Source organism: Xenopus tropicalis, chromosome 1, assembly GCF_000004195.4.
Source record: "Xenopus tropicalis strain Nigerian chromosome 1, UCB_Xtro_10.0, whole genome shotgun sequence".
Taxonomy (NCBI): Eukaryota; Metazoa; Chordata; class Amphibia; order Anura; family Pipidae; genus Xenopus; species Xenopus tropicalis.
In genome coordinates, this window is record NC_030677.2 from 201,090,692 (window position 1) to 201,108,892 (window position 18,201).

General features: G+C 43.7%; 1 protein-coding gene across 1 annotated transcript in view; it reads left to right on the plus strand.

Annotated features, from left to right (window-relative positions):
- Nucleotides 1-10,826: 10,826 nt before the first annotated feature.
- Nucleotides 10,827-18,201, plus strand: part of ccbe1 (collagen and calcium binding EGF domains 1) — a 188,185-nt gene continuing 180,810 nt past the window's right edge. Inside the window, exons 1-2 of the mRNA XM_002936675.5 lie at nucleotides 10,827-11,510; nucleotides 15,095-15,175. Of these exons, the coding sequence (XP_002936721.3) occupies nucleotides 11,404-11,510; nucleotides 15,095-15,175 (188 nt within the window). The 5' untranslated portion in view covers nucleotides 10,827-11,403. The remainder of the gene's footprint in view (nucleotides 11,511-15,094; nucleotides 15,176-18,201) is intronic.

Consider the following 18,201-nt stretch of genomic DNA (forward strand, 5'->3'; position numbering starts at 1 on the left):
CATAAATCGTGCGCATATTCATTTATTTATATATTTTGCATTCTTTGTGCTCTTGACATGTTTCCTGATTAGACAGCAGGATGAACGGCCTGTGGTTTGAAGGTTTGGCAAGAACCCTGGCTCGCTGTTCCTCCCTGTATTCGACTCTACAATAATCCTGAATACTGATGGATGGGGGGTACTGGGTGCTGTTGAATAATATCCCCAGCCTTTGCCATTGGACTTTAAAGATATTGGCTTTAAAACCACAGTTCCTTTGGGAAGTAGCTAATGTCCCGGCCAAGGCCCCCGTCTTGTTGCACGTTTCCCTTAGTAGCTGTGTTCAATCATCTCCAGTTTAACTCCAGTTGTATTTTTTATATATTCTATTACAGGTATCGGACCCCTTATCCAGAAGCTCATTATCCAGAAAATTTCAAATTACGGAAAGGCCTGTACTTGATCCCAACTAAGATATAATTACCCCTTATTGGGGGCAGAACAGCCCTATTGGGTTTATTTAATGGTTAAATGATTCCCTTTTCTCTGTAATAATAAAACAGTACCTGTACTTGATCCCAACTAAGATATAATTACCCCTTATTGGGGCAGAACAGCCCTATTGGGTTTATTTCATGGTTAAATGATTCCCTTTTCTCTGTAATAATAAAACAGTACCTGTACTTGATCCCAACTAAGATATAATTACCCCTTATTGGGGACAGAACAGTCCTATTGGGTTTATTTAATGGTTAAATGATTCCCTTTTCTCTGTAATAATAAAACAGTACCTGTACTTGATCCCAACTAAGATATAATTACCCCTTATTGGGGGCAGAACAGCCCTATTGGGTTTATTTAATGGTTAAATGATTCCCTTTTCTCTGTAATAATAAAACAGTACCTGTACTTGATCCCAACTAAGATATAATTACCCCTTATTGGGGGCAGAACAGTCCTATTGGGTTTATTTAATGGTTAAATGATTCCCTTTTCTCTGTAATAATAAAACAGTACCTGTACTTGATCCCAACTAAGATATAATTAATCCTTATTGGAGCCAAAACAATCCCATTAGGTTTAATTACTGTTTAATTAATTTTTTTTAGCAGACTTAAGGCAGGAGATCCAAATTACGGAAAGACCCCTTATCCAGAAAACCCCAGGCCCTGAGCATTCTGGATAATGGGTCCCATACCTGTATATTATTTTTGTTGTTCCAGCTTGTTAATATGGCCAAGACAGTCCTGGATTCTGATAGACTTTGAGTTGTCCTCCAGGGTTCTTGGGTTTGTGACATTTTGACGCTCTTCAAGGCAATCAAAGTGGCTAGAGGGATACAGGCCTTGGGGCAACCTATAGCCTGACCTTTGGGCACACATATAGGCAGGTCATCAGTTGTGATTAAAACATCTGTACTGATCAGAGACTCTACAGGGAGCCACCAGTGCCCTGACATGGAATGTTTGGCCAAAGGTCAAGCTCTCACCTAGGCCTGTTCCTCACAAGTAAACAATCAGATGAACAACTTGTGTGAGTAGCACCCAGGGTTCAAGGAAGGTTTACTTGTCCTATAGAGTTGTAGAGTTATGCCACATATTTAGCAGAGCTACACCATGTCCTACAAAATACTTTGTACTTACAGAGGTAGGAACATGAGCCTAATGGAAGAGGGCCCTAACCTACTGACCAGCCTAGAACCCACATTACTTTATTCCTTTATAAGGGGGAGATTTATGGGTGAAAATGTTAAAGGGAACCTATGCCCCCAAACCACATAGGTCTTTATAACAATATATTGCATAAAACAGCTCATATGTAAAACTCTAAATAAGTAACTTTTAAGTAATAAGGGCCACCACTGAGATCATAACAGCCAATTAATGGGCAGAGTTCTACCTTTTACTTTCCATTACTTCCTGTTACAGTTAGAGTTGCATTATTTCCTGTCATGTGATCTCTAAAGGAGCACACAGCCCATCACAAAATGGTGATTTAAAGGAACAGTAACGCCAAAAAATGAAAGTGTATAAAAGTAACTAAAATATAATGTGCTGCTACCCTGCACTGGTAAAAGTTGTGTGTTTACTTCAGAAAGTCTACTATAATTTATATAATAATGCTATGTAGCCATGGAGGCAGCCATTCAAAGGGGAAAAGGCACAGGCACATAGCAGATAACAGATAAAACACCATTGTATTCTACAGAACTTATCTGTTATCTGCTATGTAACCTGTGCCTTTTCTCCTTTTTTCCAGCTTGAATGGCTGCCCCCGTGGCTACACAGCAGCTTATTATATAAATTATAGTAGTGTTACTGTAGCAAACACACCCATTTTACCAGTGCAGGGCAACAGTGCATTATATTTTTATTACTTTAAAGCTCTTTCATTTTTTGGTGTTACTGTTCCTTTAAGGGGAAAGATGTAAAAGGGGAATATTTACTGATATATATATAAAGATTCTTTAATAGGTCACATAATATGATATAAGCTCTCTGTTGGTTAAGCATTCATTCTGGGGGTACAGTTTTCCTTTAATGTGGCCTGCATGGCTCCATCTAGGGGCAAATAGTTACACCTACACCTAAAGAACATCATGTGTGGCCGCATTGCTTTGAAGTTCCCATCTGCTGCTTGTCTACCAGGTTTGCGCCAAACAAGGCACTGATTTTGGGGACTGTGCTCAAAAATGGGAATGAGAGTAAAGTGTTTTAGACCCAATGCTTTATAGAGGATTGCCAATAGGATTGTTCTGCCCCCAATAAGGGGTAATTATATCTTAGTTGGGATCAAGTACAGGTACTGTTTTATTATTACAGAGAAAAAGGGAATCATTTAACCATTAAATAAACCCAATAGGGCTGTTCTGCCCCAATAAGGGGTAATTATATCTTAGTTGGGATCAAGTACAGGTACTGTTTTATTATTACAGAGAAAAGGGAATCATTTAACCATTAAATAAACCCAATAGGGCTGTTCTGCCCCCAATAAGGGGTAATTATATCTTAGTTGGGATCAAGTACAGGTACTGTTTTATTATTACAGAGAAAAGGGAATCATTTAACCATGAAATAAACCCAATAGGGCTGTTCTGCCCCCAATAAGGGGTAATTATATCTTAGTTGGGATCAAGTACAGGTACTGTTTTATTATTACAGAGAAAAGGGAATCATTTAACCATGAAATAAACCCAATAGGGCTGTTCTGCCCCCAATAAGGGGTAATTATATCTTAGTTGGGATCAAGTACAGGTACTGTTTTATTATTACAGAGAAAAGGGAATCATTTAACCATGAAATAAACCCAATAGGGCTGTTCTGCCCCCAATAAGGGGTAATTATATCTTAGTTGGGATCAAGTACAGGTACTGTTTTATTATTACAGAGAAAAGGGAATCATTTAACCATGAAATAAACCCAATAGGGCTGTTCTGCCCCCAATAAGGGGTAATTATATCTTAGTTGGGATCAAGTACAGGTACTGTTTTATTATTACAGAGAAAAGGGAATCATTTAACCATGAAATAAACCCAATAGGGCTGTTCTGCCCCCAATAAGGGGTAATTATATCTTAGTTGGGATCAAGTACAGGTACTGTTTTATTATTACAGAGAAAAGGGAATCATTTAACCATTAAATAAACCCAATAGGGCTGTTCTGCCCCCAATAAGGGGTAATTATATCTTAGTTGGGATCAAGTACAGGTACTGTTTTATTATTACAGAGAAAAGTTGAAAAATTGGAATAAATTGAATAAAATGGAGTCTTTAGGAGATGGCCTTCCCACAATTCTGAGCATTCTGAATAATGGGTTTCTGGATAACGGATACCATTCCTGTATTTGTTTAAATGTATCTGGGTGGGGAGTGTGTTATCTCTGGCTGTGTCACATCAGTGTTTTTATAACTTGTGACTCTGTGAAATAACAGAACAACATCATATGTCTCTCCTACCATCTTACATTTGTCTTATACATACAACATTTATATAACCATAGAATATAACATCAAAGCAATGCACCATTTCTTTACTACAAATAACATTAAAACTCAAAGTCTGTTTTGCCCAAGATCCAGGCACAGCTAAACATGGCCGCTATCGATGGGACCAGCCAATGGAAAAGCAGCCAGCTGCAACAGGTGTTAGATGTCAGGGACGGCAGCGGCGCTTCAGCACCCATCTCCCCTGTGTTTAGATCAGCAGGGCTCCAGATCTGCCAACAGTGCAGCTACTGTTTTGTTTCCTCAGAGCAGATAAGGGTGTCCAGTCAGTGAGTTCCTTGATGCTATCAGTTCCAAGGATCTTGTCAAGAAATGAGCTACAGACTCTGCACAGACTCCTACTGCTGACAGGCTGGAGCAGCATAAGTGTGGCCTGTGGGCCCTGCTTGTAGATCTAAGCACTGACACGGCCTATTGATATAGAGCACATGGTGTCGAGTGCGGGGAGTGGGTGTCCCTATTGATGCACAGTAAAGGGTGTAGGTGCCACTATATATAATGTATAAAAAGAGGGTGCCAGATGTAGCGAATAGGGAGTAGGTGCCACTATAAACTGTGCCACCCATAGAGTATATGGAATAGGTGCCATTGTAATATCTGAGGTAGGGTACAGAGAGTAGGGCCGCTATAACATCTGATGGAGAATATAGGGTGTTGGTGCTACTGCAATATCAGACATAGTATATAGCAAGAGGGTGTCACTATAATATCAGATGTAGAATATAGGGTGTAGTTGCCATTATAATAACAAATGTAGACTATATGGAATAGGTGCCGCTGTAATATCGAATGTAGAATATAGGGTGCAGTTGCCAATGTAATAACATATATGGAGTATATGGAATGGGTGCCATTGTAATATCTGAGGTAGGGTGCAGAGAGTAGGGCTGCTATAATATCTTATGGAGAATATAGGGTGTCAGTGCTACTGCAATATTAGACATGGTATATAGCAAGAGGGTGTCACTGTAATATCAGATGTACAATATAGGGTGTAGTTGCCATTACATTAACAGATGTAGAGTATATGGAATGGGTGCCATTGTAATATCTGAGGTAGGGTACAGAGAGTAGGGCCGCTATAATATCTGATGGAGAATGTTGGGTGTAGGTACTACTATTATATCAGATGTAGTGTAAAGGGAGTGGGTGCCACTGTAATATCAGATATAGAATATAGGGTGCAGTTGCCACTGTAATAACATATATGGAGTATATGGAAGGGGTGTAATATATATGTATATATAATATATAATATATATATGTATATATTAATATATATGTATATATTAATAACTGATAGAGAAAATAGGGTGCATATATCAGATAAAACATCACCACTGATGTTGCCCATAGCAACCAATCAGCAATTAGATTTGAGCAGTTACCTATAAGTTAGAAAACAAAAGCAAAGATCTGATTGGTTGCAGCAGAACAATGCCATTGTCACACTTTCTCATACTCTAGAAACCTTTAATGGCAGAATCGGACCAATCAGTTCACCCCAGATTGATTTCACACCGTTTGAGAGAACAATATATAACTGCCTTGATGTTACCTTACGCCAACCCTCATTCAGACAGTTCCGTGGAACAGAATTATTAATGGCTACCAGCTGTAAAAAAACATAAGTGGATTGAAATCACCTCGGCACAGGAATGTGCTTAAAGCAAGTTATTTTTATTTAATTTTTAGAATTCTTCTCGCACCAGCGTCTTGGAACGCATTTCTCCAAGATTTGCAGCCAACAGACAGAAGATAAGAGAAACACCTGAGGTGCAGAACTTGTTTCTCTGAAGCCAAAAGGGGATGGAAAAGATCTGCGCTATGAATGATGGTGCCCAATGCTCCCAGATACTATCAAATCCGTCACTCACAACTGCCTGGTGTGGGCAGTTTATTTCTAAATGACACTGTTACACAGCAAATAATTCCCTTTGCCATTTAACCTTTCATTCTTGAACAAACAAATGTATTTGTAGCTGTAATATTGGTGTGTAGGCGCCATCTCAGTGCATTGTGCCTGAGTCTGAGCTTTCAGCCAGCGCTACACATTAGTACTGCTTTCAGCTAACCTATTGTTTCTCCTACTCCCATGTAACTGGAGGAGTCCCAAGCCGGACTTGGATTTCTTACTATTGAGTGCTATTCTGATACCTACTGGGAGCTGCTATCTTGCTCCCTTCCCATTGTTCTGCTGATCGGCTGCTGGGAGGGGGGATATCACTCCAACTTGCAGCACAGCAGTAAAGTGTGCCTGAGTCTGAGCTTTCAGAAGGAGCCAGCGCTACACATTAGAACTGCTTTCAGCTAATCTATTGTTTCTCCTACTCCCATGTAACTGGAGGAGTCCCAAGCCGGACTTGGATTTCTTACTATTGAGTGCTATTCTGATACCTACTGGGAGCTGCTATCTTGCTCCCTTCCCATAGTTCTGCTGATCGGCTGCTGGGGGGGGGGGATATCACTCCAACTTGCAGCGCAGCAGTAAAGTGTGACTGAAGTTTATCAGAGCACAGGTCCCATGGCCGTGGCACCCTGGGAAATGAAGAATATGGCTAGCCCCATGGGAAAAAACAGATTACAATGCAGAATTCTGCTGGAGAAGCTCTATTAACTGATGGGTTTGCAGTGGTTTAAATGAGAGATGGGAATATGAATAGGAGAGTGCCGCCATAGAGAGATAAGTAAGAAAAAGCAACAATAATAATAAAATTGCAGCCTTTTTTATCATCTAGTTTCCCTCAGTTTTGCCAGTACACAATTCCAGGCAGGCAGCTGCCATTTTGTAAACACTGTTATTAAAACAAGCTGTGCATCGTCCCAAAGTCTTGTTTATGCTCCATAACCCTAATGCCCATGTACAGGATACATAAATGCAATGACATCTAGGAAGTGCTGAATGGAAAGTGAAAGTAATTGCCTGTCCTGCTTTATGCCCGAGGCATAGAGGCGGGGAGAGCAATATATGATTCACAGCTCAGATTTTAATGACATTTAATAGAAAATAAGAATTTGGGTTTCATGTTTAATTTGGAAATGGCTATTTTTATACAGCTTTTTATGTGTAGGTCCCTTTTAATCTCTGTATATTTATACTTATTTATTACAATGCTTGTTACCAATTTATTATTATTGGCCTGGGTGGAGTCACACAGGGTGGAATTCAGCGAGAAACCTGCCCCCAGGCCGATGCAATGGCTCCAGGTAAAGGCGAATCAATAAGCTTTTATGAGCCTAATAGAGTAACCTATAGTATTCAGCATATCAGTAATTAGCTTTCACAGCTTTAGTGCAGTTATAGTAAAGCAAGTATCTAATTGGTTGAAAGGGTATGCTGGGAGTTGTAGTTCATTAATATCAGACAGTGCGCAGGACAAACAGACCTGCTTTAAATTAAAAAGGGATTTATGAAGCTGTCGGGCTGTAAGAACATGAAATCATGCTTTATGTAGAAGTAGGCCAGTAACTAGAACACATGGCACATAATCGCATTTTGTTTCACATGATTTGTATCATGTTGTGCCAGCTTTTCCCTCGTTTGCAGCTGGAAGGGACTGATACAAACCCCTATAAATAGCTGGAATTCAATGGAAAGGCAAAGGAGCCTGTGCGGCCCCCTTTGAATCCACGGAATTGCATGTCATGCAACGAGCAGCTCCTCCTCCTCCCATCGCTCGACCTCTGGGCACTAAGGAAAGGGGAAAGAAAACTTCCCAGAAAGTTTACAGTGTGAATGTGTCACATGAAAGCCCCCAAATCAATCCCACCTTGAGCAGGGAGAGAGGCAGGGAGACAGGCAGGGAGAGAGACAGGGAGAGAGGCAGGGAGACAGGCAGGGAGACAGGCAGGGAGAGAGGCACGCCAATGGTGCAAAGGGAGGCGCAGCAGCAGTGCAGGGGGAGACTGGCCTCTATGGACCAGATAAAAGGTGACAGGGTACCATAACATAATACCCCCACACAGAGATAGCTTCCTGCCCTGGAGGGGGGCAACAGGCAGGGGCACAGATAGGCTGAGATTTATGAAGAGCGGAGAGAGCAGGCAGACAGTTTGAGATAAGGGGAGGGCAACTGGCAAAGAGGCACATACTGAGCAGGGGGCAAAGGGGAGAGGCCCTGATAAGTGAGGGGAGAGGGACATGGGGGGGGGGCAGAGCCAAGTGAGCCAGGCAATGACAGGAGTAGGGAGATAGGGCAAGGCCAGCAATGTAACCCATTAACAACACAGACAGGAGTAGATATGAGGGCAGGGGGTGCTGGTAATGCCAAGAAGCAATGGTGCAGCCTTCACACTGCCCTGGGTCCTAGAACGATTAAAGGCCCAACATAACCGGAGTGAAGGCAACTTTCTTATTTTTACTGAGAAAGTGGACCCTATGGGGAGCAGCTCCAGAAGATCTGTAGAATACATAGGGGTATAGATACAGGAGAGACCAAAGGGGAGATAGGAAAGGACAGAGCAGAGTATGGGGGTTCAATTAAAAGAGAGCAGTCTGTGCATGATTTATTGGAGACAAGGGCTGTGCGTGTAGGTTCATAAGAGATAAAAATGTATAGGGGATATAGCCAACAAACAGTGAGTGTACCCAGGGTAAATACATGTGTAGGGTGTACAACTATAGTAAGAGAAATAATAATTTGTGTATGTTTGTGTGTGTGAAGCAAGGAATAATGAGTAAGCAATGGGGAATAACGAGGAGACAAAGTTTGTAGAGGGGGATAGCTAGTATAGTGCAAATAGGGGGATAGTTAGTATAGTGCAAATAGGGGGATAGTTAGTATAGTGCAAATAGGGGGATAGCTAGTATAGTGCAAATAGGGGGATAGCTAGTATAGTGCAAATAGGGGGATAGCTAGTATAGTGCAAATAGGGGGATAGTTAGTATAGTGCAAATAGGGGGATAGCTAGTATAGTGCAAATAGGGGGATAGCTAGTATAGTGCAAATAGGGGGATAGCTAGTATAGTGCAAATAGGGGATAGTTAGTATAGTGCAAATAGGGGGATAGCTAGTATAGTGCAAATAGGGGGATAGCTAGTATAGTGCAAATAGGGGGATAGCTAGTATAGTGCAAATAGGGGGATAGCTAGTATAGTGCAAATAGGGGGATAGCTAGTATAGTGCAAATAGGGGGATAGCTAGTATAGTGCAAATAGGGGGATAGTTAGTATAGTGCAAATAGGGGGGATAGCTAGTATAGTGCAAATAGGGGGATAGCTAGTATAGTGCAAATAGGGGGATAGCTAGTATAGTGCAAATAGGGAGATAGTTAGTATAGTGCAAATAGGGGGATAGCTAGTATAGTGCAAATAGGGGGATAGCTAGTATAGTGCAAATAGGGGGATAGCTAGTATAGTGCAAATAGGGGGATAGCTAGTATAGTGCAAATAGGGGGATAGCTAGTATAGTGCAAATAGGGGGATAGCTAGTATAGTGCAAATAGGGGGATAGCTAGTATAGTGCAAATAGGGGGATAGCTAGTATAGTGCAAATAGGGGGATAGCTAGTATAGTGCAAATAGGGGGATAGCTAGTATAGTGCAAATAGGGGGATAATTAGAAACAGCCAGGACAGGATAGAGAGGGTAAGGGCAGAATAGCTAGAAGATTATAAAGTATGAAGGGAATATACAGTAGCTAGGTGGGGGGTATATCAAGGACAAAATAGAATAGGTAGGTAGTATTGCTATGTATAGAGTGTTATAGCTAGGAAATAATAGAGTAGATAAGGGTATAGCTAGGAGAGAATACTGTAGGAGGGGGTATAGCTACCAGAGAATAAAGTAGGCAGAGGTATAGCTAGTACTTATTGTACAGCGCTGCGGAATATGTTGGCACTCTATAAATAAATGTTGATAATAATAATAGTAGAGGATGTAGTAGCTAGGCATAAAGCTAGGACAGAATAGAGTAGGTAGGTAGGAGAAAGTAGTGTTATTTTGGGGAGAAGCAGAGGAAGGTGAGGGGGGGGCTATATTTTGAGTACTTTGTGGGAAGGTGGAAACGTTACATTTCTGGTATGATTTAGGTGGGGGCATAGAGAGCAAAAGTCACAGCTGTTAATAAGACAGTAGCATATTGGGGCACGTAGAGCCGAGGAGAAAGCACAACAGGCAGGAGAGGAATAGATCTAATAACATAGGGAGAGCGACTGACTGTTACCCACAGGCACTTACAGCCAGGGGTGTCCTGCCTGGGATCCTGACACAGCCCAACACTGTCCTTCCCAAGTCTCCCATAGCACCCACCTCCCCCTGCTGGAATATACCGGCCAGCACTGCACCCATCCAAATACACCGGGCAGGGCAGCACCCACTGAAATACTGTGGGCAGGGCAGCACCCACTGAAATACCCCGGGCAGGACAGCACCCACTGAAATACCCTGGGCAGGGCAGTACCCACTGAAATACCCTGGGCAGGGCAGCACCCACTGAAATACACCAGGCAGGGCAGCACCCACTGAAATACCCTGGGCAGGACAGTACCCACTGAAATACCCTGGGCAGGGGAGCACCCACTGAAATACCCTGGGCAGGGCAGCACCCACTGAAATACCCTGGGCAGGGCAGTACCCACTGAAATACCCTGGGCAGGGCAGTACCCACTGAAATACCCCAGGCAGGGCAGGACCCACTGAAATACCCTGGGCAGGGCAGCACCCACTGAAATACCCCAGGCAGGGCAGTACCCACTGAAATACCCCAGGCAGGGCAGCACTCCATAAACTGTGATACAGAGGGAAGTACCCCCTCCCCAGTCATATAGAGGAGCTTTCCCCCCATAATACCCGGGCAGGCAGCGCTCCCCCCATAATACCTGGGCAGGCAGCGCTCCCCCCATAATACCCGGGCAGGCAGCGCTCCCCCCATAATACCCGGGCAGGCAGCGCTCCCCCCATAATACCCGGGCAGGCAGCGCTCCCCCCACACTGATACACAAGGTATCGCTCCCCCCTTAGTCCGATTCATTCATCTGTAATAAAGCAGACTGGGTCACTATAACCGCCTCCCCATTACCCAATAATATACGGGTGTAGCCCCCCCTCCCACAGAAATATACCCACCTTGCAGTTGTTTCTGTAATACCCCGGGCTAGGGGCAGCCCTCCATGCCCCCAATGATATGGAGTACTGTACCCCCCCTGTAATGATCCAGCGGTCTCTCCCTCCCCTACAATACACCAGGCTGGAGGCGCTCAGTCTGTAACTCACCGGTCAGCCAAACTGCCAGCTCCCCTATCCGCCAGCAGCGCTCAAGGTCTGACATTCTCCCGAGCGCCCCCTGCAGTCCCACCCAGCGCCCTGAGTGCCGGTGCCCCGCAGGCTATACAGTAAGGATCCAGAGCGCAGGGAGCGGAGTCAGGGGAAGGGAAAGTGCTCGCACCGCGGCCAGGGCATAGCGGCCCCGCACAGACAGGCCAATGTGGGAGAGAGGGGCCCGGAGAGGCTGCCTGTGTCTGGGCTGCCTGTTATTGCTGCTTTCCCTGGGGCTGGCTTGGACTTACCGGGAGGAGCTGGAGACAGACAGGTGGGTCACTTTCTATTATAGTACTTACCGGGATATCCGTGTGTCTCATTGGGTCACGCCTGGCACAGAAACTCCTGCCCTTTTAGCTCTCACTCTAACTCTATGGGTCAAGATAATGTACTGCAGGGGGCAGGTAACCCAACTAATGGGTGCCCCTTTCCTCTATGTTACTGTGCTATGGGCAGGTAACCCAACTAATGGGTGCCCCTTTCCTCTATGTTACTGTGCTATGGGCAGGTAACCCAACTAATAGGTGCCCCTTCCTTCAATGTTACTGTGCTATGGGCAGGTAACCCAACTAATGGGTGCCCCTTTCCTCTATGTTACTGTGCTATGGGCAGGTAACCCAACTAATAGGTGCCCCTTCCTTCAATGTTACTGTGCTATGGGCAGGTAACCCAACTAATGGGTGCCCCTTTCCTCTATGTTACTGTGCTATGGGCAGGTAACCCAACTAATGGGTGCCCCTTTCCTCTATGTTACTGTGCTATGGGCAGGTAACCCAACTAATAGGTGCCCCTTCCTTCAATGTTACTGTGCTATGGGCAGGTAACCCAACTAATGGGTGCCCCTTTCCTCTATGTTACTGTGCTATGGGCAGGTAACCCAACTAATGGGTGCCCCTTTCCTCTATGTTACTGTGCTATGGGCAGGTAACCCAACTAATGGGTGCCCCTTTCCTCTATGTTACTGTGCTATGGGCAGGTAACCCAACTAATGGGTGCCCCTTTCCTCTATGTTACTGTGCTATGGGCAGGTAACCCAACTAATGGGTGCCCCTTTCCTCTATGTTACTGTGCTATGGGCAGGTAACCCAACTAATGGGTGCCTCTTTCCTCTATGTTACTGTGCTATGGGCAGGTAACCCAACTAATGGGTGCCCCTTTCCTCTATGTTACTGTGCTATGGGCAGGTAACCCAACTAATGGGTGCCCCTTACCTCTCTGTTACTGTGCTATGGGCAGGTAACCCAACTAATGGGTGCCTCTTCCTTCAATGTTACTTTGCTATGGGCAGGTAACCCAACTAATGGGTGCCCCTTACCTCTATGTTACTGTGCTATGGGCAGGTAACCCAACTAATGGGTGCCCCTTTCCTCTATGTTACTGTGCTATGGGCAGGTAACCCAACTAATGGGTGCCTCTTTCCTCTATGTTACTGTGCTATGGGCAGGTAACCCAACTAATGGGTGCCCCTTTCCTCTATGTTACTGTGCTATGGGCAGGTAACCCAACTAATGGGTGCCCCTTTCCTCTATGTTACTGTGCTATGGGCAGGTAACCCAACTAATGGGTGCCCCTTTCCTCTATGTTACTGTGCTATGGGCAGGTAACCCAACTAATGGGTGCCCCTTTCCTCTATGTTACTGTGCTATGGGCAGGTAACCCAACTAATGGGTGCCCCTTTCCTCTATGTTACTGTGCTATGGGCAGGTAACCCAACTAATGGGTGCCTCTTTCCTCTATGTTACTGTGCTATGGGCAGGTAACCCAACTAATGGGTGCCTCTTTCCTCTATGTTACTGTGCTATGGGCAGGTAACCCAACTAATGGGTGCCTCTTTCCTCTATGTTACTGTGCTATGGGCAGGTAACCCAACTAATGGGTGCCTCTTTCCTCTATGTTACTGTGCTATGAGCAGGTAACCCAACTAATGGGTGCCTCTTTCCTCTATGTTACTGTGCTATGAGCAGGTAACCCAACTAATGGGTGCCCCTTTCCTCTATGTTACTGTGCTATGGGCAGGTAACCCAACTAATGGGTGCCCCTTTCCTCTATGTTACTGTGCTATGGGCAGGTAACCCAACTAATGGGTGCCCCTTTCCTCTATGTTACTGTGCTATGGGCAGGTAACCCAACTAATGGGTGCCCCTTTCCTCTATGTTACTGTGCTATGGGCAGGTAACCCAACTAATGGGTGCCCCTTTCCTCTATGTTACTGTGCTATGGGCAGGTAACCCAACTAATGGGTGCCCCTTTCCTCTATGTTACTGTGCTATGGGCAGGTAACCCAACTAATGGGTGCCTCTTTCCTCTATGTTACTGTGCTATGGGCAGGTAACCCAACTAATGGGTGCCTCTTTCCTCTATGTTACTGTGCTATGGGCAGGTAACCCAACTAATGGGTGCCTCTTTCCTCTATGTTACTGTGCTATGGGCAGGTAACCCAACTAATGGGTGCCTCTTTCCTCTATGTTACTGTGCTATGAGCAGGTAACCCAACTAATGGGTGCCTCTTCCTTCTCTGTTACTGTGCTATGGGCAGGTAACCTACCTTATGGGTGCCTCTTTCCTCTATGTTACTGTGCTATGGGCAGGTAACCCAACTAATGGGTGCCTCTTCCTTCTATGTTACTGTGCTATGGGCAGGTAACCCAACTAATGGGTGCCTCTTCCTTCTATGTTACTGTGCTATGGGCACGTAACCTACCTTATGGGTGCCTCTTTCTTCTTTGTTACTGTGCTATCGGCAGGTAACCTACCTTATGGGTGCCTCGTTATGCTATAATAATATGGGCAGGTAACCTACCTTATGGGTGCCTCGTTATGCTATAATAGTATGGGCAGGTAACCTACCTTATGGGTGCCTCGTTATGCTATAATAGTATGGGCAGGTAACCTACCTTATGGGTGCCTCGTTATGCTATAATGGGCAGTTACCAATTTGTGGCTGGTTGTACTGTATTACTGTGGACTGAAATCCTCACTTAAAAGTGTTTTATTAAATACGGTGTTATAGGCAGATCACTTAATATAGGGGTTCCTTGGTATTCTATATCTCTGTGGAATGATAACGTAACTTATAGATCTCGCTATACTGTATATTAATGGGAAGAGAGCCCTGCCTGTGGATGTCTCATCATTCTGAGCAACTAATGTCACTTATTATAAGGACTGAGTTCTTCATATTACTGTATAACCTGTATTACTATGGGCAGGTACAGTAACCTATGAGAGCCACATTATACATTATACCCATTATACATTATACCCAGTCAGCATATGCCTTGCTATTCCAATATCTTTAATATCAGTAAAAGTAACACCTACACTGAGCTACTAGTAGCAGCTACTTGCCGTGGCTACTTAAATAGACAATGCTGATCATTTACTGATAATTGTCTGTACGTGTGTTTTAGCAGAGGCAATTCTCAGTATTGTCTATGGCAGGGGATTTTCTTGTATTTTGTAGTTGTGACAAGTAGCTGCTACTAAGTAGCTCCATGTGTCTTTACCCTAAGGGTGCCCTGCCATTGTGGGCACAGAATTACTCTGTGGTACCTCATTATATTACTATGGAGGGCAGAGAAATATCTGGATAAGCGCAGCCTGCCTGACCTCCGGATGCCTCAGTGCCCTTTGTATTTGCTTTTATTCCTTTCATGGGTAACTGCATCCTATTTCCTTTTCTGCCATAAAGGGGCAACAAGTTCCGGGTGGTACCCCCTGTCAGTTACACCAATAAGATACAAGGACTCTCGGTGGGATAAATATCCAGTATACAAATCAGTTATATATATATATATATATTTGTTAAATGAATATATAGGTTATATTTTATATAAATATTTATTCCATTCCCAGGGAGATTTGCTCGGAGAGTAAAATCACTACGACCAAGTACCCGTGTGTGAAGCCGTCGGGGGAATTAGCGACATGCTTCAGGTACGATTTCAGGTTCACTGAGCTGATGGAAGGCTGATGGGAACCTTTCCGCTGCTTAACTGATTAACAAGATAATGGGAAGGGGGGGGGGGGGGGTGTGTGTGAAAATAACCAAAAAATCCCTACTTATAGAGGTGTGTTAATGTTAGTTTATTGTGTGTGGTCTTGGGGTTGTCGATTTGTGTCTTAATACATGGTGAGAATGACTCGGTAGATACTGTCCTGCAGGATTTCATTATGGTGTAAAACAATGAATAATAACTGTCATGGGGTTATTAGGGCTTATCTGAGATGGTCAACAGTCGGGCAATGGTGGCCAAAATGACCCTCACCTCCTGTCGCTGCTCATAATGGCTGACACATGGGGCCCCCTTTCTTGGGGCAGTTTGGGACAATGACATTCTAAGGCGACTTGCAGTTGGTCTTTTATATTTGTATATGTTTTTAGGTGGTTTCCATGACACAAAAAGCTCATAATAATCGTAATAAAGGGGAACTCTGGAATCGCAGTTTGTCTGCTGCCCGGTCGCCTATGTCGCTGCCCATAGCAACCAGATTATTCAGTTCAGATTGTGGATAAGGGTGAATTAGCAGGGCCTTCACCCCTCAGGGGGCCCTAATTATTAGCCAACCAGTCACCTGAAGGGTGGTCTCTTCCAACAAGTAGAAATCCCCAGTATAGAATTCCCCCACCATTATGACTAAATCCCCCCTACTTTCCCACAAGCCCCACCAACTTTGCAACCCCCATGTCTCTTAGGGCCCCTTTGCCCCAGGGCCCCCTAACTGGAGTACCCCATGTTGGTGGCCCTAGTGGAATAGTGTTTAACATACTGAAAGTTAATCTAAAGGTGAATATCCCCTTTAAATATACATGACTTTTGCTCAATGGGGGGGCATTTATTATTTCCATTGCGCCGTCCCTGGTTGTGCGACTGCGCAGCGTCACTCAGGGGGATCTCACTCATTGCGTTTGTGTATTTCTGGCCATAAACAAAGGCGCCGGTGTAACAGGCCGGGCACATTGCTGCTTCGACCTTCGCCTGCCCTTGTTTATGAATGTTGCAAGAAAGTTGTGACTGCAGAGAAATCATAGACAGATTGCGTCCAGCGTGTGTTTGTTCTGTCTGGAATTCCTGGGAGTTACAACTGAGCGGGGAGGTGGCGCGGCTGCTGGGGTGGAAATCTGAGGTGGGTTCTGTTTCTGAAGCCCGTGGAAATCATCATCATCATCATCATTTATTTATATAGGGAAATCTGTTGTGATGTTTTGCTTTGAATGCGGCCCTGGGATTGTATCAGAGGTAATTGCACGTATCAGGCACAGCTTTACATTCAGACTTTCAGTCTCACAAACTATTGTACAACTTCACCCTTTTCAAATACAGCCACCGGATCTCAGAGGATTCTGGGAGTTGTAGTACATCTAGAACTTGGGGTGCTCAGTTGAGAGCTCTAGTATTTCTGCACTTCTTTTCTTTTCTACCGTTACTCTTGCTTCTATCAACAGCACACACATATATCTATATATATATATTTTTTTTTATACATTTATATCTGTATTAGCAATGCAACAAATCCCTAATTTTGACATTTGATGTGACTCCGCATACTAAGCTGCATATACAGATTTAAGAAAAATTCAACATTTTTTTAAATAAAAAAAAAACAAGCCCAGAGCTTTAAAGTCACAAAGGGGTAAATTATTAATTACAGGGGTGGGTGCAAGTTGCACAGACATGGGTGGGATCTCCCTGCCCCACACCCTAAAAAATTGCCCTGCTTCAGCTCAGTTCAGTTTATAGAATTCCCCACAGAATCCTAAATCCCTAATATATATATACAGGTATGGGACCTATTATCCAGAATGCTTGAGACCTGTTTTTTTTTTCCAGATAAGGGGTCTTTCTGTAACTTGGATCTCCATACTCCAAAGATCATTCAAAAATTAAACAAACCCAGTAGGATTGTTTTGCCTCCTATACGGATTAATTATATCTTAGATTGGGTTTTATTATTATCATGGGAGATGACCTCTCTGTAATTCTGAGCTTTCTGGATAACAGATCCCATACTGGTATATAGATATATAGCTTACTCTTATGATAAAGAGTTAATGGATCCAGGTCTGGTTTCCTATCATTACTACACACCTCTGGAATGGTGATGGGTTTATGGGTCCAAGGGTGGCCAAACCTTGTCAAGATCCGCTTGTTTTGCAACCTTGCAGAATGATTACATCTTTACATAGAAGGTCAGCCTTAGTTTAATGAGAGACACTCTGCTCTGTGTTTGCTGTCTGTCTCTCAGTAACGGGGAACTCCTCCTCAATACAGTGTTTCGCGTAACGAAAGAAAACGTTGTTCCAAGCAACTCTCCTTTATTCACCGTTTTCAATGGCTTTACGTATATTTGTTACAGTCATTGTTATAGAAAAAGCAGTATTTGTAGATTGTAAGCTCTTTTGGGCAGGGCTCTCTTCCCCTCTTGTATCGGCTATTGATTGCTTTATATGTTACTCTGTATGTCCAATGTATGAAACCCACTTATTGTACAGCGCTGCGGGATATGTTGGCGCTTTATAAATAAATGTTAATACAGGTATCGGACCCCTTATCCGGAAACCCATTATCCAGAAAGTTCCGAATTATGGAATGGCCATCTCCCATAGACTCCATTTTAATTAAATAATTCATATTTTTAAAAATTATTTCCTTTTTCTCTGTAATAATAAAACAGTACCTTGTACTTGATCCCAACTAAGATATAATTACCCCTTATTGGGGCAGAACAGCCCTATTGGGTTTATTTAATGGTTAAATGATTCCCTTTTCTCTGTAATAATAAAACAGTACCTTGTACTTGATCCCAACTAAGATATAATTACCCCTTATTGGGGGCAGAACAATCCTATTGGTTTTATTTAATGGTTAAATGATTCACTTTTCTCTGTAATAATAAAACAGTACCTGTACTTGATCCCAACTAAGATATAATTACCCCTTATTGGGGCAGAATAGCCCTAT